The sequence below is a fragment of the Jaculus jaculus genome, chromosome 18, assembly GCF_020740685.1.
Source record: "Jaculus jaculus isolate mJacJac1 chromosome 18, mJacJac1.mat.Y.cur, whole genome shotgun sequence".
Taxonomy (NCBI): Eukaryota; Metazoa; Chordata; class Mammalia; order Rodentia; family Dipodidae; genus Jaculus; species Jaculus jaculus.
The window spans coordinates 5,362,390-5,389,177 of record NC_059119.1 but is presented as its reverse complement, the minus strand read 5'-3'; the positions used below and the strand labels follow the sequence as shown (position 1 = coordinate 5,389,177).

At 41.4% G+C, this 26,788-nt stretch overlaps 1 protein-coding gene across 3 annotated transcripts in view; it reads right to left on the bottom strand.

The window, feature by feature from the left end:
• Cabcoco1 (ciliary associated calcium binding coiled-coil 1) overlaps positions 1–26,517 on the bottom strand; it is a 100,062-nt gene extending 73,545 nt beyond the window's left edge. For 2 of the 3 annotated variants that reach the window (XM_045137129.1, XM_045137130.1), the window contains exons 1-4: positions 26,417–26,517; positions 18,724–18,827; positions 8,173–8,342; positions 2,815–2,959 (exon numbers count right to left, since the gene is read on the bottom strand). In XM_045137129.1, coding sequence (XP_044993064.1) covers positions 2,815–2,959; positions 8,173–8,342; positions 18,724–18,827; positions 26,417–26,500 — 503 coding nt within the window. In that variant the 5' untranslated portion in view covers positions 26,501–26,517. Of the gene's footprint in view, positions 1–2,814; positions 2,960–8,172; positions 8,343–13,497; positions 13,552–18,723; positions 18,828–26,416 lie in introns of those variants that run through there. The other variant, XM_004657863.2, reaches the window with a different exon arrangement.
• Positions 26,518–26,788: the final 271 nt, after the last annotated feature.

Sequence of the window (26,788 nt, the reverse complement as noted above, 5' to 3'; positions counted from 1 at the left end):
CAATTGCTGGGATTAAAGGTGCGCACCACCATGCCCAGCTTTTAAATATATATATTATGCAACTGGTTTTATGTGGGTACTGGGAAATTGAACCTGGAACTTTAGGCTTTACAAGCAAGTGCCTTAGCTGCTGAGCCATCTCTCCAGCCCAGGGGTTCTGAAGCCCTGATAGACAAGAAGATCCTGTGACACAACTTCACACCCAGGTCTACATTTTCAGTCCCTTCCTCCCTACACATATGGAACTTACTTTGTTGTAAATGATAAGATAAGTACTGTGTCTTTCAGTGAGATATTTCATTAGAAAATATGTTTATTGCATCATATTGAATGTCATTATTTAAAAAATTGTATCACACACCATTAACAAACCATGCCAGAGCTCAGTATATAAACTTCATCATATTAAATACACTAATATTTATAAAGCTTCCAGACTACAACCAGGACCCTTGCCAAGTAAATCATGAGCATGTTTAGGGTATCACTTGGCACTCTTTATTGCAGAATGTTAATTTTGAATGTTGGAAAATACTGGAGTTTATAGCAGCAGAGGAATGAAGATCCTGTACAGAAACTCCCAGTTAAGCAAGGGAAAGATATTTTACCTACTCTTGTTTGAATATCTGAAAATTCTAAAAATACCTCTTTGGAGAGATGCATGACTCTGCTGCGCACTTAGTGACAGACTCCATGAAAACACAGGTTTACAAACTCACCAAAGGAGAGTCGCTGCAACTAAAATACTTTCCCCCACCCACCACCATTTTCTAAGTTGAGAAAGAAAGAGAGAGAAAGAGACTTAATGAGTTAAAGTTGCCAATGTTTCAAAATAATTTTAGGCTGCATAATTTTCTTTCTTCCCTCCCTTCTTTCTTCCTTCCTTTTGCTCCTTCCTCTCTTCCTTCTTTTCCTGGAGATTAAATCTACAGCCTCATGCATGTCAGGCAAGCACTTTACCACTGAGCTATATCCTTAGCCTACATTTTAGTTTTTAGTTTGAGATAAAGGCTCACTAAATTGTTCAGGCTGATCTTGAACTCACTCTGTAGTCCAGGCAGGCCTTGAAACTTGTGATCTTTCTAACTCAGCCTCCTGAGAAGCTGGGATTAAAGGCCTATACTGTCAGTAAAATGTATTCAATTTCTGATACAAATCACTTAAACTTTTAAACAGAAATGACCATTGCTCTTTAAAATATAAATGTCAGTAGTTGGAAAGATCATGCACCTATAGTATAGAACCTATTATACCTTTAATTAAATAATTACTAGGAAGAATATTTTATTAATTACCTACTTGTTGTGAGGCTGGAGATATGTCTAAGCAATTAGAGGAAGGTGCTTGCAAAGCCTACACAGGTTCAATTCTCCAGTACCTATGTAAAGCCAGATGTATAAAGTGGTGTGTGCATCTAGAGTTCATTTGCAGAGACAGGAGACTCTGGCATGCCCATTTGCTCTCTCTCTCTCGCACACAGACTCTCACTATTTCTCAAGAAAATAAATATATTTTTTTAAAAAATTAGTTAGTGGTAAGACCCTACTGCTGAAGACACCATATGAGGTTGACACATAAAATGGAATGACATGGCTAGAAGCTGGAAGAGAGTTAGTCCCCAGATAGTCAGTGCGTCTAGTGCCAGAAGGTGCTACATGGGTGACTGGGGGAAAATGACCAATATCTGTCCAAGCAACTCATGGATGAACCTACTTAGCAGCAAATAACCTGTCGTGAAACTCACACAAGTGCATTAGTGGTGCACGGCCATGGTGGGGAACCAACTGCTTTTGATTTGGCTAACTGATCTGCTCAGTGGAACAGGACCCATAGCGGGAGCTGGGAAACAAGTCAGAACCACATCCAAACATGAGGCCGCTCTCTAGTATCTGCCACCAATCGTGGGCTACAAGAGGGCCTACACCTATTAAATTCCCTATAAAATATAAGGGTTATCCAATTTGTCTGGTGCAACTTTACTCTCTGTTGGAGAATCTGCTTCTCTTTTTCAGAAAGACACAGATCCTAAGGAGAGAACCACCCCATCATACCTCAAAAGAGCCCCAGCTGAAACTAAGAATAATTGGCAAAACAAGCAAGGGTGCTGTTTTCTGGGTGAACCAGGTACCAGCACAAGGGTGAAGGAGATTGACACAGAGAATAATCAACTCCTACCAAATCAGATATCCAGAGACACAGAGACTCCCAACACCTCAGCACTGAAGCAGATCAAAAATGACCCCAATGTGGCTCAGGGAAATTTTGCAGAAGAGGGGATGGAAAGAATGTCAGAGCCACACGTTGGGTCATGATATGCAGAGACATTTATCCTACCTATAACTGTGGGCTAACTCCACAATGCATGACCCATATACCTCAACAAGGAGGGGCCAGGGGGAGGGGGGAGGACATGGATGAGCTTAACAATGGTACCAACTTAACTGTATTCACCAAGTACAAAACTAATTAGTAAATAATTAATAAATTAAAATAATAATAATAATACTAAATTAGAAAATGATTTTTGCTACAGACTCAGAGAATAAAGATATTCTTAGATAATGTGATACAATGCTGGATGAAACCTCAAGGGTCAGTGACAACCCCTCTTTGAGACAGCATCTTTTGCCAAAATATTCAATGTCTTGTGAGTAATTAGATGGAAGATTTGAGCATTATTTACTTATTGGCTGCATTAATAATTGCATAAATTCTATAAACATCTGACTTTTTGTTACAACTGAATTATTTTTAAAGACATTTTCTAGAAGACATGAAATGAAAATTAAATGTGACTAAAAAAAAAGTCCATACCTTATTTTTAAGTAATCAATGATTGCATTGGCTTGTTTCACATCAAAGATAGGCCAGTCCTTCTTCTTTTGTGCATGGTTTGGTCCGATTTCAGCCATAACTTCCCCAAGCCATTTGATGCTATCTTCCAAGGACATATGGAGGTCTGAAATTCAATCCAAGGAATTCTTATGAGTTACTTTAATGGATGTTTTGGGATTAAAGTAATTCAAGGTGCCCTAAATGTGCTAAATTTTACTTTGTTCAGCAGTTGTGAGGACTGATGGTGAAACTCTTGTTTCTTCATAACAAGTTAGTAATTTCTGTGTGAACTCATGGCAGCCAACACTGTAAATTATCACACTGACACCCAGTTGTCTGAGGAATGTCTGCTTCCATTTTAAGAAGCCAACAACAACAACAAAATCCAAAAAGTCTATCTCAACATTATTTACAAATAGAAAAGTGAATCTTAAAGGGAAAGTTAGGGAAGAAAGGATGTATAAAACTTACAGAAGGGGCTAGAGAGAGGGCTTAGCAGTTAAGGCACTTGCCTGCAAAGCTAAATGACCCAAGTTTGATTCTTCAGTACCCACAAAAAGCCCGATGCTCAAAGTGATGCACGCATCTGGAGTTCATTGCCACTTCTGGAGGCCCTGGCATGACCATTCTTTATGCCTTTCTCTCTTCTCTCTTTCTCTCTGCTTGCAAATAAATAAAAATATCTTTTAAAAAATTAAGAAAAGCTGGCTGATGTGTCTGGTGAGGAAGAGTGAGATGGTATGTTCAGGCCCTGCAGAAGGAGGTGCTGAGCTCAGCTGAGAGGAAAAAATGAGTCAAGCTCATTGACACTTGGCTTATCCACTCATTATTATGTGGCAGATTGGGCTAGGGGCTTCCTAGAAATCTGATATGCAAATTTTTATATAAAATATCAAGGTATCTTTTCCCCTTTATCTGTTTTCTTTATCCTTTTTTTTTTTTTTTGAGGTAGGGTCTCACTCTGTAGCGTGCACTGTCTTGAATTCACTATGTAGACCAGGCTGGTCTGTAACTCATGGCAATCTACCTGCCTCAGCCTCCCGAGTGCTGGAATTATGATGCATTTATTTATTTATTTGAGAGTGACAGAGAAAGAGACAGATATAGAGAGACAGAGAATGGGTGTGCCAAGGCTTCCAGCCACTGCAAACGAACTCCAGATGCATGTGCCCCCTTGTGCATCTGGCTAACATGGGTTCTGGGGAATCAATCCTTGAACCGGGGTCCTTCACAGGCAAGCTCTTAGCCACTATGCCATTTCTCCAGAGTTCTAGAATTATAAACATGTCACCATACAGGGCTTTCCATGAAAACTTTTAACACAAAACTTTAAAACAAATATTATTCTCCTTTCCACGGTGACAGACAAGTAGTGGTGTGACCCGTGTCTCCAATGTCTGCCTAATGAATCTGGAAGTTGGACGAAAGTGCATAAAGAATGACAAACTTCTGTCCCCCACCCCAATGGACATCTTGGTGGTTTTAGACTACCCTTAACACCCAACACAAGCAATAACGGCACACACACATTCATGCTATCTTCCCTGGCATTTTTCCAACTGAAAGAGAAGCTGACAAATTCAAAAATCTTAGACTTTAGTTTCAGTGTCTATAAGGAAAATATTGACTTCTGCTGTTATTTTAAAAAGTTTTGTTTTTATTTATATATTTATTAGAGACAGAAAGGGAGAAGGAGAGAGAAAGCTTGAGAGAGAGAATGGGTGTGCACTGCAAATGAACTCCAAATGCATGCACCATCTTGTGCATCTGGTTTACGCGGATCCTGGGAAATTGAACTCTGGGTTTCTTTGGCTTTGCAGGCAAGTGTCTTAACCACTAAGCAATGTCTCCAGCCTTGATTGTTTTTATTTATTATGCTTATTTTTCTTGTGGTCTACAAAATATTTTTTGCAATTTACACACTGGCTCTTCCTCTCCTCTTGGAGGATGAGCACAGGCGACAGAAGTCTCGAGACACGCTTAGTTGTCAGTGGCGGCATGTTTGGAAACAAAACCATGGAGGCTGGAGCAGGGGGTCTGAGCTGGCTGTTGGGGTGGGGGTGCTATCAGTCTGGGCCTGAGTGGGAGTCTGAGGGGACTGAGTTTGTGTTCGTCCATAGGAACACTGCCAACCAGAGTTCCAGCTCTCTCAGGAAACCATTGGTTAATGTTCTCCTCCTTGTAATAGAACCAATTGCTGGGTGGAGAATGGATGGAGATGAATATAAGCTTTGAGCATCTGCACTGATTTGTTGGCCCAGCCACTTCCAGAAGAGCTGGCTTATGCAGCCATTTTTCTCTCTCTGCGATGCACATCTGATATGCCCAAAATACCAAAATTACTCATAAAATTATAGTGAATTAAAATTGGTAGAAATATGTTACACATAAACAATAGCCTACAACTTGTTTGGTCTAAATTGCCTTATCCTCATAGAAATTAGAAACATAAAATGGTGTAATAACTAGTGACTTCCTGAATCCTGCACTCACTGTGCCTGGCACTGGGTGGATCCCTAGAAAACATGGACCACATAGACTATGCTAGAATATACTTCTCTTCCATTCACCAGCATTTCTTATTTGATCCTATCTTCCCACCAGATATTTTTATCTATTGTTTTTCATTTTTATGAACTTCCACATGACAGGAAGTCTTTGTTCTGTAATCCCATGTGGAATTCAGCTCCATGGTGCATTTCTCTTTCTATACTAACCTTTTAAAAAAATAGTTGAAGTTCAGAAATAAAATCAATGTATTAGATAAGAGCAATTCATAAATGTGTAGAAAGCCAGAACTGTCTTATTAATAAATTGTTTTAATTGCAGATGAAGAGAAAGAAAAATCTTAGATAATTGATTGTAATTCCAGATAAAATCATACTTATCAGATACAGAAATACATTGATAAAACTATTTCCTTATAGTGAAATATAACTGAATCTTTAAAATTTTTTTTCTATGTCTTATGTGTTTCTATAGATAATTGCTGTGAAAATTAGGGAAGTTATCATTCCACATATCTAACTGAAATATTTGCTCTTTTAAAAAAATCACATTCAGTGATATGATTATGAGAAATTAAACCACATAAGTAGCAATGCTGCTAGAAATAAAACTTGTTCTTGAATATCTAAAGCAAGGGAAGAGAATTCCAGATTCATAATTAATGGAAAAACAGGAATGCAATGCAGAGGATACTTGCTAGATAGGTCACATCCTCTTGTTTTCTTTACCTACTTTTGTGGTTTAACTATGTCCACCATAGTCTTGAGTGCTTGTGATTAAGCTTCCTACTTATTCTAGTGGAGCCTTTGGGAGGTGGAGACTTGATAGAGGAAGTGTGTCTCCTGGGGCTGGATTTGGGGCTTTTTATAGTCCAGCCCATTTGCCATTGCAGCTGGCACAGACTACTTCCTGGAGCAGAGACAAGATGTGATATCCCAGATGCCTGCGTGCCATATGTTCCCCACCCTGTATGATGAAGCCTGCCCTTGACACCGTGAGCTAAAACAGACCCTCTGCTTCCATCAGCTGCTTCTGGTTGGGTGTTTTGACCCAGTGATCAGGAGGTCACTGCTATACCTGGAAAATAAGAATATGTGATTTCAAAATGGAAACAGTATTATAATGGCCCTATAGGAGAGATTGCTTAGTGGTTAAGGCACTTGCCTGCAAAGCAAAAGGACCGAGATTCAATTCCCCAGAACCCATGTAAGCCAGATACACAAGGTGGTGCATCCTTTTGGAGTTCATTTGCAGCAGCTGAAGGCCCTGGCACACCCATGCTCACTTGCTCTCTCTCTCTCTCTTTCTCTCACTCAATAAATAATAATAATAATAATAATAATAATAATAATAAAAGAAAATGCATTTGGAACTTCTAGGGCTAGTTACAAGGAATTACAAATGTATAAAGTGGAAATGTCTCTCAGATTTAGAATGCCCAGCTCATGAACACTTTCTTTCCTTGTTTTCTTGCTGCATGAGGATCACCCTGCTCAAAAGGCTTAGGATGGCTAAGCGTGTCTTCTCTTCTAGATTTTAACTGTTGCATGGATGAAGTATGGCAGGATTACTCTATGAGCAGACTGGTCACAAGACTTGCCTCAGCCCCTCCTGCCCACAGGCTCAGTTTCCCACATTCTTCTCCACAGGTAATTTGTTTTTGAGCTAGGTTCTCCCTGTGTAGACCAGGCCCATCTTGAGTGGTCAGTCCTCCGCCTCCAGCCTTCCAAGGGCTGGGATTCAGGTGTGTACCACCATCCCTGGCCCCACAGGCAATTGTGATAATTAAAGTTTTCTTTTTCTGTGTGCTTTCTATTGCGTCTCTGTGTACATATAAATAAATTTATATATTTGGACTTTTTTGTCTCTTACTCGAGTGATATGCAGTCTTCTTAGTAGGGGGCAAAAACTGCTTCATTTTTCCTCTTGATACCTACATCATAGCCCCTTATGTGGATAGATTAAATATCTATTAAAAAGTCTTGATTTCAGGACGGCTTTAGATATATTGAAAGGTTTCAAAATAAAATATCACAAACCTCCTTGGGTATTTAGAGGATGGATGGTGCTGAGTAAACTAAGTAGCATGTCTTTGGCAAGTTGATTAAGTGAATATGTGTTTTAAAAAGTATAAGTTGAGGATATATAAGTCAATAAAAATATGACTTGTATCTTTGCTATATTTGAAACGAAACCCATACTTTTAATTGAAGACATAATGAAGCCAGGAACTTTTAATTAAGAATACTGATTTATCAAGGCATGGTGGCTCATGCCTCTAATCCCAGAACCCAGAAAGCTGAAGTAGGAGGAACATTGTAAGTTCAAGGCCAGCTTGATCTACAGTGTGAGTTCTAGCTCAGCCTGGGCTAGAATGAGGCATTGCCTTGAAAAAAAAAAAAAAAAAAAAACCAGCAAGAAAAGAGAATATTAATCTAGATAGAAGAACAAGTTTTCTCTTCTTTGTTTGTGGAAATGGCTCAGTGGGTAAAAAGCATGTGTGAAGACATGAGGAATTCAGTTTGATTGCCAGCATCCACATAAAATTTGAGGCATGGTGGCACTTGTTGCGACCCCAGCACTGGGGAGGGGGGGCAGAGATAGGAGGCTCCTTGAAGCTTGCTGGGCTCTGATAAAAGGCAGAAACCCTGCCTCATAAAAATGAGATGGAGAGTGACTGAGGATAACACACATATTGACCTCTGGCATACACACACACACACACACACACACACACACCACACCACACCACACCACACAACAGCACACCACACCACACATATATTAAAAATTTCCTGCCATTTTAAAGGAGCGAAAGAACGTACTTACTCCTAAGATTATGAAGTAACATATCAAGTAAAGTCATAAACTTCGAAGACTGAAGGAGAGAAAAGTTCATTTCTTTTGCCCACAAAAATCCAGATGCATAATAATCTAACAGGATGGCATCCTTTAAACAAGTGTTAAGATTTTTGAAATCCAAAAATATGCCCAGTTTTCTGTAACAGACAGAAAAAGACAGACATTAAGTCATATCAATACTGAACTTCTACTTTAAGCTTTAAAAACAGACATTTTTCTTAAATATAAACTCTAGAAGGCTTTTTATCTAAAAGCATGTAACCATATTAGAACCCATAAGTTCAAAATAACTTAAAAGAGGGCAGGAGCGGCAAAGAAGGAGAGGAGCATGGTCCGCTTTTCTCCTCGATCTTACAGACCCATCTTTCGCACTTTTCTCTACTTCTTCTGTCTTCAACACCTGGTATTTCCTTTTCCTCTGGAATTCACCTTCTCATTCAATTAACTCTGCACAAGTATGTTTGCTTTATTCCTGAAAATATTCTGGAACTTGATTGTTGAGTGTTATGTCCTATTTTCCCCCTTTAAAGCACCCCAGTTATGTATATTTAATTAATTTTAAGTTATTTATTTGAGAGAGAGAGGCAAATAGACAGAGAAAGAGAGAAAGAAGGGGTGCACCAGGGCCTCCAGCCACTGCAAACACACTCCAGACGCATGTACCTCCTGTGCATCTAGCTTATGTGGGTCCTGGGGAATTGAATGAGGCTACACAGGCAAATGCCTTAACCACTAAGCCATCTCTCCAGCCACATTCTCTCTCTTCTTCTCCCTCCCTTTCTCTTTTTTTGTGACAAAGTCTCACGTAGCGTTAGCTGGCCTTCAACTTAATGTGTCGCCAAGGATGGCCACCTGGAACTTCGGATCCTCCTACATCAACTTTAGTCCTGCAACGACAGGTGAGTAAAACCACATTCAGTTTCCTTTCGACACAGAGCTTCCTATTTCCTATTTTCCAGCCTCTCCATATGTTTTCAGCAGCCATTTTTTCCTTGGATGGCTATAAATTTCTCCTCAAATTCTGTGTGATCTTTCTTTTCTTACTTTTTTTTTCTTTACATGTTTTATGACTTTTTGTTTTTCTTCCTTGAGCTTTGAAATCTCTCATGCTCTTGCTGTGATTGCCTCATAAGTTTGTTAAATTTATGATACAGCATCTGATCATATTTTGTGACTGTTCATGGCTCTATCTTCCTGGTGTCTTTTCTTCATCTGTCATTACTCTTTCCTAACCCTGTCCTCTCATGTGATCATTTCTTGCTGTGCCTCTGATGCATGTTTTTAGGTTATTAGTTATCTTTGAATAAAGTGAATTTTTGTCGCTGGCTAGCTGCCTTAAGAAATACACTAGAGGGCTGCAGAGATGTCTCAGCAGTTACGGTGCTTACCTGCAAAGACTAAGAACGCATGCTTGGATCTCCAGGTCCCTCACAGCCAGACACACAGCGACATGTGATGCTGTATGTGTGCCTCAAGGGGGCACACGTGTCGGAGTTCTTTCACCTTGGCTGAAGGCCCTGGTGCCCCTTCTATCTCTCTCTCTCTCCCTCTTTCTCTCAAAATAAATAAATAAATAAGTAAGTAAAAGTATTTTTTAAAAAAGAGGGCTGGAGGGATTGCTTAGTAGTTAAGGAACTTGCCCACAAAACCAAAGGACCCAAGACCTACATAAGCCAGATGCAGGTGGAGCATGTATTTGCAGTTTCTTTGCAATGGCTGGAGGCCCTGGCACACCCATTTTCTGTCTCTCTCTCTATATATATGTATGTATGTATGTATGTATGTATGTATGTATGCATGTGTGTGTATGTATACACACACACACACACACACACACACACACACACACATATGAAATACACACTAGGGCATGTCACAGACTGGTGTGCCTTACCTGTGTGAAGGATAGGTAGGCTCTCTTTACTTCCTGATAAACAGTTTACTTCCTGCCATGTAGTCAGCTCCCAGTGTGCCCACGCTGCTCCCACATCTGCAAGCTTGGTTGTTGGGATGATACTGAGTTATGGTGTGAGCCCATCTTGAGAACAGTGTCTATGTGTGCTACTAACTTCTCCTCCTGCCCTTGAGGTTGATCTGTAATGACTGTATTAGTTACCTTCTGGCCTTCCCTTTGCTGGGACAGACTCTGACAAAATCAGGTTGGGGCAGAAGAATTTATTTCAGCTCACAGCTCTGGGTGACCGTCCGTGTCCGTCACGCGGGGAGGCGAGACGGCAGGAGCTCGCGGCAGCTGCTCACCTCCAGCGTGGTGAGGAGGCAGAGTGGTGACGGCGGCTGCTCAGCTAGCGCTCCCCTTCGTACACTGTCCAGGACCCCCACCCATGGGATGGTACAACCGCAGTTAGGGGGCGAGTTCCACCTTAATTAACCTAATCAGCATCATCCCTCACAGGTGATTCTGGGTCCTGTTACGAGGACAGTAACATAGACCATCAGAACCTGCAGTCATGGTCACATGTCATGGCTTAGGCCTGTAGGGCTCTTGATTTTTGACAAAGGCAGAGCTGTATTTCTTTGCAGCTTATGTGTGCTTCTTGGGGTGAGGTTGCCAAAATTGTTGTAGAAATTCTCTGGAAAGATCACTCCAATACAGTGTGAGTGAAAGTAGAATTTATTACTCAGGGGCCAAAAAGCTTGAGGTAGCCCTCTAAAGAAGATTTGGCCCCTAGCTGAGATTTTATTTCCATTTTATAGTTTCCATAGCTGAGGGGAAGGCAATTTATATATCAATCTTTTCTGTAGTCAGGCCATCCTAAGAATTAACTCCATTTTACTTTGTTTTAGCCTAAACTGTCTTTCCTTCTTACCATCCCTTTGGGCCCTTTCTGGACAGTTCCTTCTTTGGGATTTTTTCAATCTGCTGACAGAGTTTTAGCTCCTCAGCAATTAACTCTCACAGTAACTCAGTGAGTCAGTTCAACTTTCAGCTTCTTTTCTACCACAGTATGACCCTGCCCTCTTCAAAAGTGGAGTCCTGTCATCATGCTACAATAAGTAGTGCAAGCAGAGCAATACACGAAATAGGATTTGCACAAGTTTGAGAACAAATAAAGCTTATGTTGACTTGTGCTTAATGTGCCAATGTCCACCTCATGTTCAGGTCTGTCATGGTAAGTTGCAAACGCAAACATAAGGTCTTAATGACTGTAAGCATTCATTTCATCTCAACCCCTCCCCATAATGCCATTTACAGCCAGTCAGCATATGAAATCTTTATATAGTAATTATTGTTCCATAGCGGCTCCTCTCCTAAATTATTTTCACATGGATGAAGGTCCTTTGTTTCTCTAGTACAAATATTAAAATGAGTAAATAACTTTGATTGCTACTGGCAGCCATCTTAGAATCACTTTCTACTGCATAGTTATGATTTAATACTATTTTTGAGTGGTATCAGGGATCAGATATTGTCACTGTCATTATATATAGTGTGCATGTGCTTGTATGTATTTCTGTATGAACACAATCTATATATGTATTTATATATGTATATATGTATACATATGTATATAAATATATATATCTTGAAGTCAAAATTAGCAATTTTACCTGTCATCTATGACTACACATTAGGATACATTTTATCAACTGTCCCACTTCACTGGTGTGAAAGAGACCTAAGAGAAGGGGTCTCCTCAGCCAAGCATCTTCATTTTGCCTTGTACATTATTTAGTTACATTTGTTTTATGATGTTTTATATAGAGTATTATGTAGTCCTTGGAGAAAGTCATCAAGAGTACACCTTCATTCACAAAGACTTGTGGTTCTCTTCAGGAGTAAATTTGTCCACCCTTGGAGCAAGTGGGACACTAGAAACACACTCAGGATGGACAGGGGCTGGGGACTGAGGTGACTTCTGTGATGGAGAGTATTTCAAGTCAGGGAGGGACATGCAGACCCAACAGTGCTGGGACAACTGTCTGTTCACATGGAAAACAAAACTCTACCCACCTGACACATCAAAATCCAGGTAGAATGAGATTTGTCCTTAGTAAAAATTATAATATGAGGCTGGAGAGATGGTTCAGCTGTTAAGGTTCTGGCCTGTAAAGCCTAAAAACCCAGGCTGACTCCCCAGTACCCATGTAAGCACATGTGTCTGGAATTTGTTTGCAGTGGTTAGAGGTCCTGGCACTCACTCTCTCTCCCTACCTATTTCTGTCTCTTAAATAAATAAAATATTAATTTTTTCAAAAAATACAATAAGGTAACAAAACATTTATTTATTGCTTTAAAATTTTTTATTTATTTGAAAGAGAGAGAGAGACAGTGACTGTGCCTGGGCCTCTACACACTGCAAAAACAACAATAACAACAACAAAAAAGAACTAGATGCATGCGCCACCATGCACATCTGGCTTACACGGTACTGAGGAACTGAACCTGGGTCCTTTGCAGACAAGCACCTTAAGTGCTCAACCATCTCTCCAGCCCCAAAACATTTATTTTTGATGTTGAACAGGCCAACGTTTCTTAAACATGAACCACTAAATACAAATAGAATAGAAAATACAAATATAATAGAAACGACTGGTATTAAACAGAAAATTACAAAAAAATCACCTTCTTTATGACCAAATATAGTTTAAGTAAGTTGATAGACAAGGTGGAGACTGGGGTGGGGAAGTATATAGTGAACATAGTTGAAAACCAGATGAGTTCTGGAGAGGAAGTAGAATGCTTTCACATATTCCCAGTCAGAAAGAACTGTAAACAATACTGAAAATGTACCAGGAATCCATGTTCCCATGACCCCCTTTCGTTAAGAATGTGGGGAAACCAGGCACAATGGTGCACATCTTTAATGCTAGCACTCAGGAGGCCAAGGTAAGAAGACTGCCATGAGTTCAAGGACACCCTGAGAATATATAATGAATTTCAGCTGAACCTGGGTTAGAGTGACACCTTATGCTGACAAACCAAAACCAAAACCAAATACAACAAACAAACAAAAAACAGGAAGGAAGGAGAGGAGATATGATAGATAACGATCTAAACTTAGGACCTTCCCCAATATCCAGTGATCTGCAAGGTGTGTGTAAGTTGAACTTGCCTGGTTGTATTTGGCATGTGAATAGATTCCCAAACCTATCCTTCCCAAAGGTGGCCAAGGAAGTAAGTCTTCCTTTCCTACTATATGCAAAGGCCCCATTTTCCCCTACTCCAATCTATTTTGGATTTTGTCCAGAATTTTAATCTACTAAAAACGAATCTTTCTGGTCTGGGGGGTGGCACAGTGGGTGAAGCACTTGCCGTGCAAACGGAAGTACCTGAGACCGGATCTCCGGCGTCCCAGCATGCTCAAGGCTGTGTGCTGCAGAGCAGGCTTCTGGAATGGCAAGGCAGGGAAAGTGAGAAGGGAGGTGGAGACGGACCAGCTTGCCTGGTAGACACAGTGGTGAGCAGGAGATGCTGCCTCTGAACAACGTGCAAGCAAGGAACAGCACCCACACGCTGTCGCTGACCTCCGCGTGCACACACACACACACCATGCGCACCAAAAATTACAAAAAAATACAGTATTATGCATTTTTGATTCTTTTTTTAAACCTGAATTCCTTTTTAATGTGCTTGATTGGTTACTTAAAAATGAATTTCCAAGAGGTTTTGTATAATGAGGAATATTAGCCTTTCACATTTGAGATACATTCTTTTTTAAGAAAAGCATAGTGAAATTCAATTTTATTCTCATGAAAGGAAGAAATTAGGTTACTTTTTTTCTCATGCGCATACTTATTTTTACCGAGATGTTCTAGAATAGTCGTTCAGTTTATTATTATCGTCTGAGGCTTTATTTTAATTTTAAATGAGCCCTATGCTGTCAGGGTTTTTTTTTTTTTTTTATCACAGTTCCCCATTGGCAGTTTTGTTGTTGATGTTATTTGAAACCCATCAATTGGCTAATTTAATTGCTCATCTGTGCTAAGAGGTAGACTCTTCAGTCATACTGGATGATGCTTTGTCCCCCAACAGGAACATACCACCTCTCAGTTCATTCTGAAATCACATTCTATTTTTATTTATTTTTCTTCTTTTTCGAGGTAAGGTCTCACTCTAGCCCCCGCTGACCTGGAACTCACTTTGTAACCCCAGGCTGGTCTCAAACTCACAGTGATCCTCCTACCTCTGCCTCCCACATACTGGGTGCAATTAAAGGTGTGCTACCACACCAGACTTAAATCGCATTCCTTTGCTTCACTGACGTTTGGTGACTTGTCACTGCAGTGATTTCTGTCCACTACTATGGCTGAGGTAAGGTGTGAAGCCTGTTTGATTATTTTGCCCTCTGAATGAATTTGTTACAGAGCTAGTTCAATACTTGAAGTCATATTCTACTAAAGCATTAAAATCCAGGCATTTATTCCATGAAGCTTATTTTCTGATTCGTTATGTCAAATGTGTGATCTAGTATCTTCTGATTTTCTCCTTCTGAATGGATTGTTATGTTTTCTTAAGTTTGTCTTCCCTTGTTACAAGGTAAGTTCTATGCTAATTTCATTCCTTACCCTAGCACCAGGCTTCAATCCCAAGGGTGCTTGTGTACATATCTTATAAGCGCTTTAATCTCTTGGTTTATGGAACTAATGGTCTCTTTAATCACGGGCTTTTGATGAACATTTTCTTGCATTTCTCACAGCCAGTTTCCTTTGAGCTTCCTCTCCGTCTGCCATCTGCATGTGAGCCTTCGTTAAGTAAACACTTGGCCCGGATATCTGCACAAGCTCTTGGCTTCCTGTTTTTATTTTCCGATGTTTGTGTTTGAATGAAGGCAATGCTACATTGGTGACATCTCTGCCCTCGCCTGCACTCCTCCCCACTCTAGCCTGTGCCATTGGAGACTTCCCACCCGAGTACGAGCACATCCCTTCTTCCCGTCGTCATTCCACTTGAGATGATCTACGGAAGCTGCAATGCAAGGTCTCCATGGTTTCCTGCCCAAGTTGGTAAGGAGGAGATGGAGCAAGGCGCGGAAGTCCCAGCTGTAGTGTGGGACAGCGAGAGCCCGCGCCGCAGTGGCGCTCTAGACGCTTGTTACAGCAACAGGTGGTGGGGATGTGACGATTTACGCTGTTTATCAGTTATTCCAGTAAAACCATCACATTACTTATCATTATTTATTTGAGATAGGAAGCAGAGAGAGAGAGAGAGATTGAGAGAGAGAGAAAAAAAATGGATGTGCCAGGACCTCTAGCCACTGCAAACAAAGTCTAGACACATGGGCCAACTTGTATATCTGGCTTATGTGGGTACTGAGGAATTGAACCTGAGTCTTTAGGCTTCGCAAGCAAGTGCCTTAACCACTAAGCAATCTCTCCAGCCCATCACATTATTTTTTTAATGGCTATGAAATTGAAGCATATTTTATTTTTAATGATCTAATGAATTATTTATTTCTACATGTAGAAATAAATCTATCAGAGCTCAATAGCTTATAGAGGTCAAGCTTGAGAAAGTGATTTAAGGAAATCTCAGGGCTGGGGGATAGTTCAGTTGGTAATATGCTTGCACGACAATCCACATGCAAAACAGTAGAGATGGTGATGGGCACTCGTAACTAACTCTAACCCTGGGGAGGGCAGACCAGCCAGTCTAGTCTACTTGACAAATTTCAGGCGAGTGACTGGGAGATTATGTCTTCCAAATGTGGATGGTGCCTAAGGAATAACACCCAAGCTTGTTCTCTGGCCTCTATGTGCATCTGCACACACACACACACACACACACACACACACACACACACACAACACATCCACACACATTTGCACACATAATAGGCCTGGTGTGGTGGTCGACACTTGAAATCCCAGCACTTGAAAGGCTGAGGTAGTGGTATCTTTGTGACTTTGAGGCAAGCCTAAGCCTCAGAGTGACACTTTATCTCCCCAAACAAAACATATCTGTAAATAATATGTAAGTTGCATTAAAAGAAACTCATCATTGATAGCAATTAGGATGAAAAGTACACCTAGATGTATGTATAAAGAACATTTCAAATGTTTGCTTAATAATACTTAAATGTTTCATTGATTGTCTGTTTTCATAGAGAACAATTCTTAATTGTGAAATATAGAGAAATGTGCTGGCTTGCTATAATTTATTGAATTAAGCTTATAGCTTTCCATAGTGTGTGATTTCAGCACCTTTCAGTCACCTGGTGACGGGATAATTAAAATATATTTCTTTCATTTTGCAAAGCACATACTTTCCTTTAGAATAATGCTGCTTTAAATCAAAAGTGATTGCTAATATTTCAAGATCTCTGTTACAAAAATCCCATAAAAAAGCAAACAAGAGAATTGCGAGGAGAAAGGTTTTAACACAACACCATTATTATGTATCCAATCACGATGTCCTAAAACTTGAGATTGCTTTTTGTAACTTCTACATTCTAAAAAGTCAGCAGCTATTGAACTTGGCTGTTTTTCTGTATTTTTATACTGTTAACTCCTGGAGAGAGAGAGAGAGAGTTTTCAGGCAGTGTCTCACGAGGTGGTCCTGGCTGGCCTGAAACTCTCTTTGTAAACCAGGCTGTGCCCATCTTGCTCATCCTCCCTTCTGTCTCTGCCTCCCAGCCCAATGCCACCCCAGCCCTATGTTGGTAGTTCTTGTGTCACCTTTTGTTTATTCAACTTTTCCTTGACCTTCTCTCCTAAAGATTAACTATAGCTTCAAAATTTAGATATTTCACAACATGAGACAGCCAATAATTGAAAAAATTAGTCTCACACAATATAGCATCCATACCCACAACACAACATACTATATGGTAACAACAAACAGTTTTGCTATTAATGAATACTAGATATTTCATATGTTTAATATCAAAATGTTATGTTAACATGAATGATTTGTAAACTGAATTCAATATTGGCCTTCTGTGCTGCATTATTTCTACCTGGTATCAACTAGGTACTGTTTTGCACTGCAGTGATCACTGAATTTACCATCATCTGGAAATGGCGAACAATGTATTTTATTACACTCAATATGACCAGCACCACGAGTGCATTTTCATGAATTCTTATACTAAGATTCAGAATTTATAATAAACACTCAATTCCAGCAAAATGGAAAAAGTGTTATGAGATATTTGCTTAAAATCCATGGGCATTTTACTAAACAGACTAACACTGGAAAGATGCAGAAGGGGCAGTGGGACCCAGTCACCCGCTCCTGGGTCATCACTCTCCAGTCACTCATGCCAAATGGAAGGCGAAGGGCAGCTCGGGAAGGGGCGTTACCCTTCGCCTGTTTTGGATGAGCCGTCTCTTCTCAGCTCCGTTTCCAGCCAGCACGCCTGCCATAGCTCCTTCTCGGGAGAGCAGCCCCTCTGTGCCGTCGCGTGCGTGAGACTTGCCCGTGACAGCGCGTGACGTCTCACTGCTGGCGGTCTGCACGTGGCATCAACTGCATTCTCTACACATTACCACCAGCTTAGCTAGGTGCAAACATGTGTAAATGGCTGATGTTCTAAATAAATGACCATACATGGCCTAGCCACTGAGATGTAGAAATGTTAGAATTATTGTCTACAAATTGAATTATGGTTGTACTATAAAGGAACATATATCCAATAAAAATATAGTGAGTTATTTCTGATAAATACCACAGGTAGGTGACTATTATTTAGGGTTTCAAAAATCATAATGTATGCGTGTATGCATGTGCACATATATGTGGAGGCCTGTTGCCTCTGGAAAAAAGATGCTGGCACCATTCTATGTCTGGCTTATATGCATAACTTGGGAATTGAACTTGGGCAGGGTTTGCAAACAAGGGCCTTTAAAAACGGAGCCATATTCCAAACCTCAATAAAATACATATTTTTGCATGTGTGTTTATATGTGTGCTTTCATGTGTGTACGTTTGTGCATGGAGGGGTGTACTTGCACCCAGGTGCATGTGGAGGCCAGAGATCATCTTGGATACCTTTCCTCAGGAGTGCCAATTACTTTTCATTAGGACAGGGTCTCTCACTGGCCTGGAACTCACCATGCAAGCCAGACTGTCTGGCCGGTGAGCTCCAGGGATCCTCCTACCCCTGTCTCCACAGTACGGGGATTACAGACGCACCCCACCGTGTCCTGAACTTTTACAACAGCTGTGGGAGTGGCGCTTGTCCTCGTGCTTCTAGGGCAATGAATTTATCTCCCCGGTGCCATAAACTACATTCGCAAGTCATGTTATGAAAAAGCACAGCCCTGATGTTCTTGAGCATTGGAAGAAGACAGCATACACTAAATGTTGCTTTTAACAATCCTCTATTAGTTAATATTAACTCGATTGTGACATGTTTCTCACACCAAAAAGATAGCCAAACAGGGCAAAAAGTCATCTGCTCTTTAAGGTCTATATACAAAACCTGGATACTATATTTCAAAGAACAACACAACACACACTCAGAAAGAACGGCTCACAATGGGAAAACCACATCACGGTCACTTAGCAATGACGAGCCAGAGTTGTTCTCCACATGGTGAACGTTGAGTACTTACTCCTGAACCCCATTCACGTCCTCTGCCAGCAAGTCCATGATTTGAGCATTTGAGAGAAAATCTGGAGACAGAATCTTTCTATGCTCCGGTAGCTCAGCATTTCTCTACAAAAAATGCAAACAGTGAAGTGCATTACTTTAATCATACGTTTTGCATGTTAAACCCAAAGATATCCAAATTCATTCATCCTGTGGTCTAGTTTCTATTAGAAAATATCATGGAAAAAATAGCTTCTTGGTTATTTTTCCTTACCTTTTGTTTGTTTGTTTGTTTTGTTTATTCGAGGTAAGGTTTCAGTGTAGCTCAGGCTGACCTGGAATTCACTATGTAGTCTCAGGGTGGCCTCGAACTCATGGTGATCTTCCTACCTCTGCCTCCTGAGTGCTGGGATTAAAGGCATGCACCACCATACCTGGCTTCTTTACCATTTTTTTTAAAATATATTTATTTATTTATTTGGATGTGGGAAAGGGGAGAAAGAATGGGCATACCAGGGCCCCCAGCCCAGAAAGGTGTGAGAACTGCTTGAATGGACAAGAATTCTACTTACAAGAACAGCAGTTAAGCGCTTGCCTGTGAAGCCTAAGAACCCCGGTTCGAGGCTCGGTTCCCCAGGACCCACGTTAGCCAGATGCACAAGGGGGCGCACGTGTCTGGAGTTCGTTTGCAGTGGCTGGAAGCCCTGGCGCGCCCATTTTCTCCCTCCCTCCCCCCCCCCCACTCTCTCAAAACTCGAGGTCCCACGTATGCCAAACGCACAGTGACGCAAGTGTGCAGAGTTGCACATGTACACAAGGGGGTGCACATGTCTCGCATGTGTGTGCATCTGCTGAAAACCCTGACATGCACTCTAGCTCTTTCTCTTTCTAAATAAATAAATTAATTTAAAAAATAGAAGAGGGCTGGAGAGATGGCTTAGCAGTTAAGTCAGTTGCCTTAGAAGCCTAAGGATCTATGTTTGACTCTCCAGATCCCACGGAAGCCATACGTACAAAGATGAGGCAAGTGCAAGATCACACATGCCCACTAGGTGGCACAAGTGTCTGGCATTTATTACAGTGGCTGATGCCTGGTATACCAATTCTCTTTCTTCCCTCCCTCCCTCCCTCCCTCCCTCCCTCCCTCCCTCCCTCCCTCCCTCCCTCCCTTCCTTCCTTCCTTCCTTTTTTTCTTTCTTTCTTTCTCTCTCTGTCTCTCTCCCTATGTAAAATATTAAAAATAAACATAATAAAAAATTTAAAAAGAGAGAGACTGGTTGGAAAGAAAAGATTCAATGGACAGAAGATTTAGGAGGGGGGAAAGAGAATGTGGTGGAACATAGGATATTTCTGTACTTAGTAAGAATGATTAAAGATAAACATGAAAAGTGAAGTATATAGGCATTTAGACCAAGTTATTTGATTTAAAAACTCTGTGAACAGGAGAAAACTAGGTCACATGAGAACTACAGGGAAGAAAATATAAAAATATTAACCTTTTGGACAACAATAATTATAGCTAAAATGTCTAATATTTGTGAAACAAGACTTTCAGGCTTAAGATAAATGTCTTTCAGTAGAGTTTTACCTGTGTTATTATTAATAATAATTATTATTGTTGTGTTTTAAATTATATTCCTGGGCCTACATTAAATGAGCATTCTTTTTTTTTTTTTCTTCTATGCTTCTTTCCACTAGAGAAAATGTTATGTGGTTAAAAGTCTCTGACCTTTCAACACATATATTCTGATTTTTAAAACATAATGGTACAAGAGAAAATGCATAAATTAGCTAAAACTCATGGGCATGTATTTGTGACTTTCTTAGCAGCATCATGTCTATATGTAGGAATATCTGTAATCTAAATTGTACTGTCAGCTCCTTTCTCTTTCCCACCCTCTGCAGCTTGGCTACTATTCCACAAGCACTGGCACTTCAAACTTGGCACTATTGTCCAGATAACCTTTTCTTGACTTATTTCTCCTGTAGTGCCGCGCAAACATCCCACATGTGCTAGTAGGGTTTTCTTCTGGTATATACACTTTCCAGACATGTTTGCGTTCACTTGTGGTAATGCTTTAGATAGAGAAGATTCCTTTAAAAAGGTTCATTGAAGGCTGGTGAGATGGCTTCGTGGTTAAGGATCTTCCTTGCAAAGCCAAAAGGACCCAGGTTTGATCCCCCAGTACTCACATAAGCCAGATGCACAAGGGGCACATATGTCTGGCATTCATTTGCAGTGGCTTGAGGCCCTGGTGTGCCCATTCTCTCTCTGTCTTTCTCTCTCTCTTGTCTCAAAAATAATGTGGATGGCTGGAGAGATGGCTTGTGAATCAATATATAAAATAGAAAAGGTCCACTTAAAAAAAGATGACAACTTTCATTTGGTTAATAGAGAGAGGTTTTCTAGTGGTGAGGAACACAGGCGTGTCTACAAATACCAGACTCTGAAAACCTTTTATTACAAGCTAAAAATAAATGAACTAAGAGGCAGTGTTGTGTTAAAGTATATTACAGCCCGAGGCAAAAGAAAAAATGGTAATACTGATGTTGTCTTTATTTAAAAATTTGATCCATTACAGTTTTTTTGCATTAATTTTGATTTTACCAAAATAGTGTGTTAAAATCTAATTTGTCTGGATTACTAAGGTCGTGGCACCCCTTAAATTCTGAGCTCAAAGACGTCTCATTCACCTTGCTGAGAAGCTCAAGAGCCAATTATTTCTTAAAAGAAAATAAATGAAAGAAGAACAAGAAAAGAACTGACTCTCTAAAATACAAATAAAACAGACAAGTCTTGGCAAGTGTGATTAATGAATAAAGACAATAAATATATACAACATCGGGAGGTAGCATGTTTGAAAATTGGAAAGAAATGAGTGACTTCTTAGGAAAATATAAGTGATCAGAACTTATTGAAGGGAGGGGAAAGCTGGAAGTATTTTTTTTTATAAAGTCATCTTGCCCAGATGGTATTATACTTGAAGTTCCACCATAAATTCAAAGCCACATAAATTCAGTTAGTCCAATAATTTTTAATCTGTAGACTGTTCAGTTGTAAGAAGCCAGTATGGTCTATGAAAAACAAAACTGAACTACTTTATTTGAAAATAAGAAAAACTATAACCTAAGGTCACCAACAAATTCAGGCAAAAATAAGACTTCAAATAAATTTTGAAAAAATGGCTCCAACATCATGTTAATGAACAATAAGCATTTATCCTGATCAAATAAGATGGGCTTTCAGAACTAATGGCTAGAGCATCAATACCACCTATCAAATCATTTTAATGTCATGTTAAATGATATAAATTTTATATTTATTATAAATAAATATTGAGCGGGCACTTTGTAAATTTGGCAGCTAAACTTTAGGTAATTATACATGGGACAAATGAGGCAAACCTGAGACTTCCCCCAAATCAACAGCATATACCATGTCCAACGGTGAGATGAGGCTTGTTCTTAATAATTCAAGAACTAGAGAGGGATCATAGCTAGCAATGTCGCTGTGATCCAAGACAACAGACATTCTCATCAATCAGTAAGAAAATGAAATATGTGGCTTAAATATTAAAACTGAGGAAATAAAAGTTTTAATTTGAAGATTACAAGACTGCATACCTAAGAAAGCAGACATTGTATTAACATTGAGTTAATAAAAAACTTGGTAAAATGGTTATGAGTAACATAAATATATAAAAGCCAATTTCTATTCTCTATATGAAAAACTAATTAAAAATGGAAATGACAAAAATATGTCTAAGTCATACTTGGTTCTAAATATAGTAAGACTATGATAAGGAAGACATGAGAACTATGTGATGAAATTCTAAGACTTTCCAGAACTTCAAAGATAAGCATTGATAAAAGAAATTTGTTGGAATAAATCCCTGAAACTATGAAATTCCTCTGACATTATAAATGAAATACAAGGAAATTTTCAAATTCCAGTGGAAACCTTCTAGAACTTTATAAGACAAATCTTAAGTTCTTAAGGCAGAATACAAGTCTTTGGAAAGAGAAAAAACAGTGTGAGAGATTGTTTCAAATTAGCTATGGACACTGACTATAACAATGGTATCCACATGAGGATGTGTTCTCCTCCATACCAAACTTTCTCATCTACGTGGCCCTGCTGCGAGTCATCCATTAGCCTTGAAGAAATTGGACAGCATATAAAGCGGGGAGTCGCGTGCACATGCATGACGTGAGGAAACTGGCTACTGTTTCTATCCTACGCTCCAACTGGCCCAGAAAGGTGTGAGAACTGCTTGAATGGACAAGAATTCTACTTACAAGAACAGCAGTTAAGCGCTTGCCTGTGAAGCCTAAGAACCCCGGTTCGAGGCTCGGTTCCCCAGGACCCACGTTAGCCAGATGCACAAGGGGGCGCACGTGTCTGGAGTTCGTTTGCAGTGGCTGGAAGCCCTGACGCGCCCATTTTCTCCCTCCCTCCCCCCCCCCCACACTCTCTCAAATAAACAAAAAATATTAAAAAAAAAGAACAAGTTGGGTTGTGGTAAGTGGCCTTCATAGCTAAAACATAAACAATTTGGGAAGTATGAAAAGATGTCTTGTGGTCATAGAGTGCCCTTATTCCTGTGATAATATTCAGCCTCTGTGAATGTTGATATAATTTTAAATAATGTCTAACTCCACTTTCTAGCATGAATGATTATACGAGGATTATGTTTGGAAAAAATGATATCCTATCAATATAAGAATGGACATATTGGGCAATGAAAAAGACTAGGGGATCAAAATTTACCTTACCCATACCTTAAATCCATGTTCACATATACACACAAGCTCTGGAGTCTGTACTCTGCGCTAATGACTAGGTCATCCATCACAGTCACACGCAGCTGTGTGTACAGAGGGGCAGCCCTTCTCAAGGAGAGGGACGTGAAGAAGGACCCGGAAGGTGGGGCTGGCAACAGGTGCCTCACTTATAGAGGCAAGAAAAAGCGGAGCCTCATTTCCCATCAGCAAAACTTAGCTGCCAAAAGCAAATTCTGGGCTTGAGAATACAGCTTAGCTGGTAAAGTGCCTTGTCTTACAATGCAATGTGAGGACCTGAGTTTGACCCCAGCACCAATGTAAACGTGCTAGCATGCTGGTATATGCCCGCTATCAACAGCTGGAGTTGGAGTTGGAGAAGGAGGATCTCTGGGGCTCTCTGGCCGGCTAGACTATGATTGGTGAACTCTGGCCCTAAGGGAAATCCAATCTCAAAAAAAAAAAAAACAAAAAACCAGGGTGGCAACTTTATTTACAGATTTTTTTTTTGTCATTTTTATCTGTTCTTATATACTCATACAGATAAATGTTGGATGCTTAGTCGTGCATTTTACATTTTGAAAAAAAGAATTTAGCAAATATTGCTAAAGACACTAGGATGGTGATTTCAGAAATTGGTAAGCAGATTTCTGCAATGCCACTACCCAGAATTCTTTCTCTGGCCCTTGTCTCTTGTCAGCCTGTCCAGAACATTTCAAAGTTGATTTTGTGGGTAATGACCTCTTCTGGCAGAAAGAGACCACAGACTGCCCACGATTTTCATTAGCTATCACAATTAACTGAGCACCTACTGTGTGACTAGAATAAGCATTTGCTGTATGGCAGATGTCGCCCCCACCAAAGCAAGGGAACGCCTGGGGGATGGATGTCTTATGTCCTATTTCTGATAGGCTTGGCAAGAAAAGAGATAGTTCACTAGTGTAGGGTCAGCTAACTAGTGGATAAGTCAATCTGGGTGTAGAATTTCCTAGAACTGACCCCCTAAGTGAGTAGCTCTCAAAGATCAACTCTGGATAGAATCTGATCTAAGGACCTTTTGAAAGCCAACAAAGAGCAGCAGCCTTGGGCGGAGATGACATTGGTGTCATGCCATGTTTTCCTTCTAAGCCGCCTAGATCCCCAGTCAGCACAGAGGGATGGGAGGCGAGGCTCGTCATTCTAACAAACGACAAGGCCCTTGGATCTGCTCCCCTGTGCTCTAGGAGAACTCTACATCCTTGAGGGTGAGTAACGGAAGGTCCGCCTCGCTGCCCATTACCTCGCCTTAGTCAATGAGCACGTTACAATGAGTCCATGTTACAACATGATTTCTTCAGTTTGTTGGTATCCTGAAGTACTGCTCCTCAGAGGTGGGAACAAACGGGATAGCTGGTAGTCCTAAAATGACCACTACCCCTGACCCATAAGTAGCTCATCAAAACGACTCACTCATTATAAAAAGTAATTATTTTCCCATATTATGACATGTCCCATCATTAATGTATATTTGCATGTGTGCATATATGTACACACATGTATGTATAATGTAAATGCAAATTCATTGCACGTCAAATAACCAGAATCTTCTTAGAAAGGGCATAATGTGCTCAAACAAAGTTGTATGTGTTTACAGGGAAGGATGTACACTCCTGTGTAAGTTTTTGTATGTATTTAAATAACACAAAGTTTAATTGGAAAATTTCCTATGCTGCTTCGGAAATTATATTACTTACACAAGAGTTCACAAGGGAGTAGCTGGCTTAGAAACCAGTTTATCATGTTAAAATGTGTGTCTAATGTATGCTAATTTTATTTCCAAAGGCCCATAGGAGAAGGCAGGCTTAGCAGTCTGCACATGGGAAGTGTGGGGAGGGAAGTCCTGTGTGTCTGGGAGGGGTGGCGTGGCCTTACTGGCCTGCATTTCCTCATGGCTGAAATCTCGGGAATGCTTATCTTCCAGGCAAACAGTGTTGAGACTAATGAGAAGGCTGAGCAAGGCAATGTTAATTAACACGTCATTATTCACTCCTTAGAGTCTATATAAAAGAAACCGAAAGAAAAGAAATGCCTGGAAACAGTATATGATGGCCTCAGAGTGGAGACTTTAAACATTAATAAAGAGAAGGAAAACAGCGGAGGGGCTGGGAAGCTGCCTCAGCAGCAACATCTTCCTGGCCAGGGTTCAATCCCCAAGGTACCCACGCCAACCACTCAAGGAGTGGCCCAGCCTCTGGCTTTCTCGGCAGTGACCAAAGGCCCTGGCACGTTCCCCTATCCCTCCCTCTCCCCGCCGACCCTGTCCCATGGAAATAAACTTTAAAAACTAAGTAGCTAGCAATGTGCCCGCAGTTAAGAGCTCCAGCCGTTAAGTTTCCTCGTAAAGTTACTCAGCACCATCTATGACCAGGCGCCCGCGCTGTGCGGCTGGGGCGCGGGGAGGGTATCAGCGGTGGCAGACCTGGGGTCCCGGGATTAAGAAGACTGTCCTGCAGTCGAGGAATCCCGAGTCAGAGCCCCGCTCCGGCTCCGAGGAAAGGCAGAGTGCGCACCGGGCAGGGCCTAGCCTCGCGCTATTAAGGAACGGGGTGCGGGGGAGGGCGGCGGGGGGCTTGGTCCACGGCTTTTCCAGCAAATTCTCAGCTCGTGCAACAACCGCCTGGCCCGTTTGAGGATCAGGGCTCACTATTCTTTCCTCGGCTGTAAGTTACTGCGCAGAACCGAGGTCCCCGCGCCGGGTCGGGGGTGTCCGCGCACGGACCCGCGGGGGGCGCTCGGCCGCTCCCGGGCGCTCGGGGGCCGTGGCACCGCCGGCAGCTCGCGGCCCGCCAGGCCGGGACGTGGCCCCCGCGGGCGGCGGGCGGCGGGCGGCGGGCGGCGGGCGGCGGGCGGCGGGCGGCGGGCGGCGGGCGGCGGGCGGCGGGCGGCGGGCGTACCTCCGAGTCCGGCGTGCTGCCTGACAGAGTCTGCCCCGAGGGCGTCGTGGGCCCCGACATCGTCCCCAGAGACCCCGTCGCCATGTCGTCGCCGCCGCAAAGACGCGGCCTCGGTCGTCTGGGCAACCGGGGGCGGGGCCTCGTGGGGGCGGGGCCTCGTGGGGGCGGGGCCGCGGGAGGCGCCGGGGTGGGCTGGCGAAGGGGCAGGCGTTCAAGGCTAGTGCGGTACAGTTGGTGGAGAACGGATCTTTAGCACCTTCTGTAACTCGACAGCCTGGTCCTGGCATTTGGGTCTTGTTTGGAAGGGAAATGATGCCCCGCTTCAAGGAGTCAGTCATTGGAAACGCTGCGCTTTTCACCTTCATCACCGCC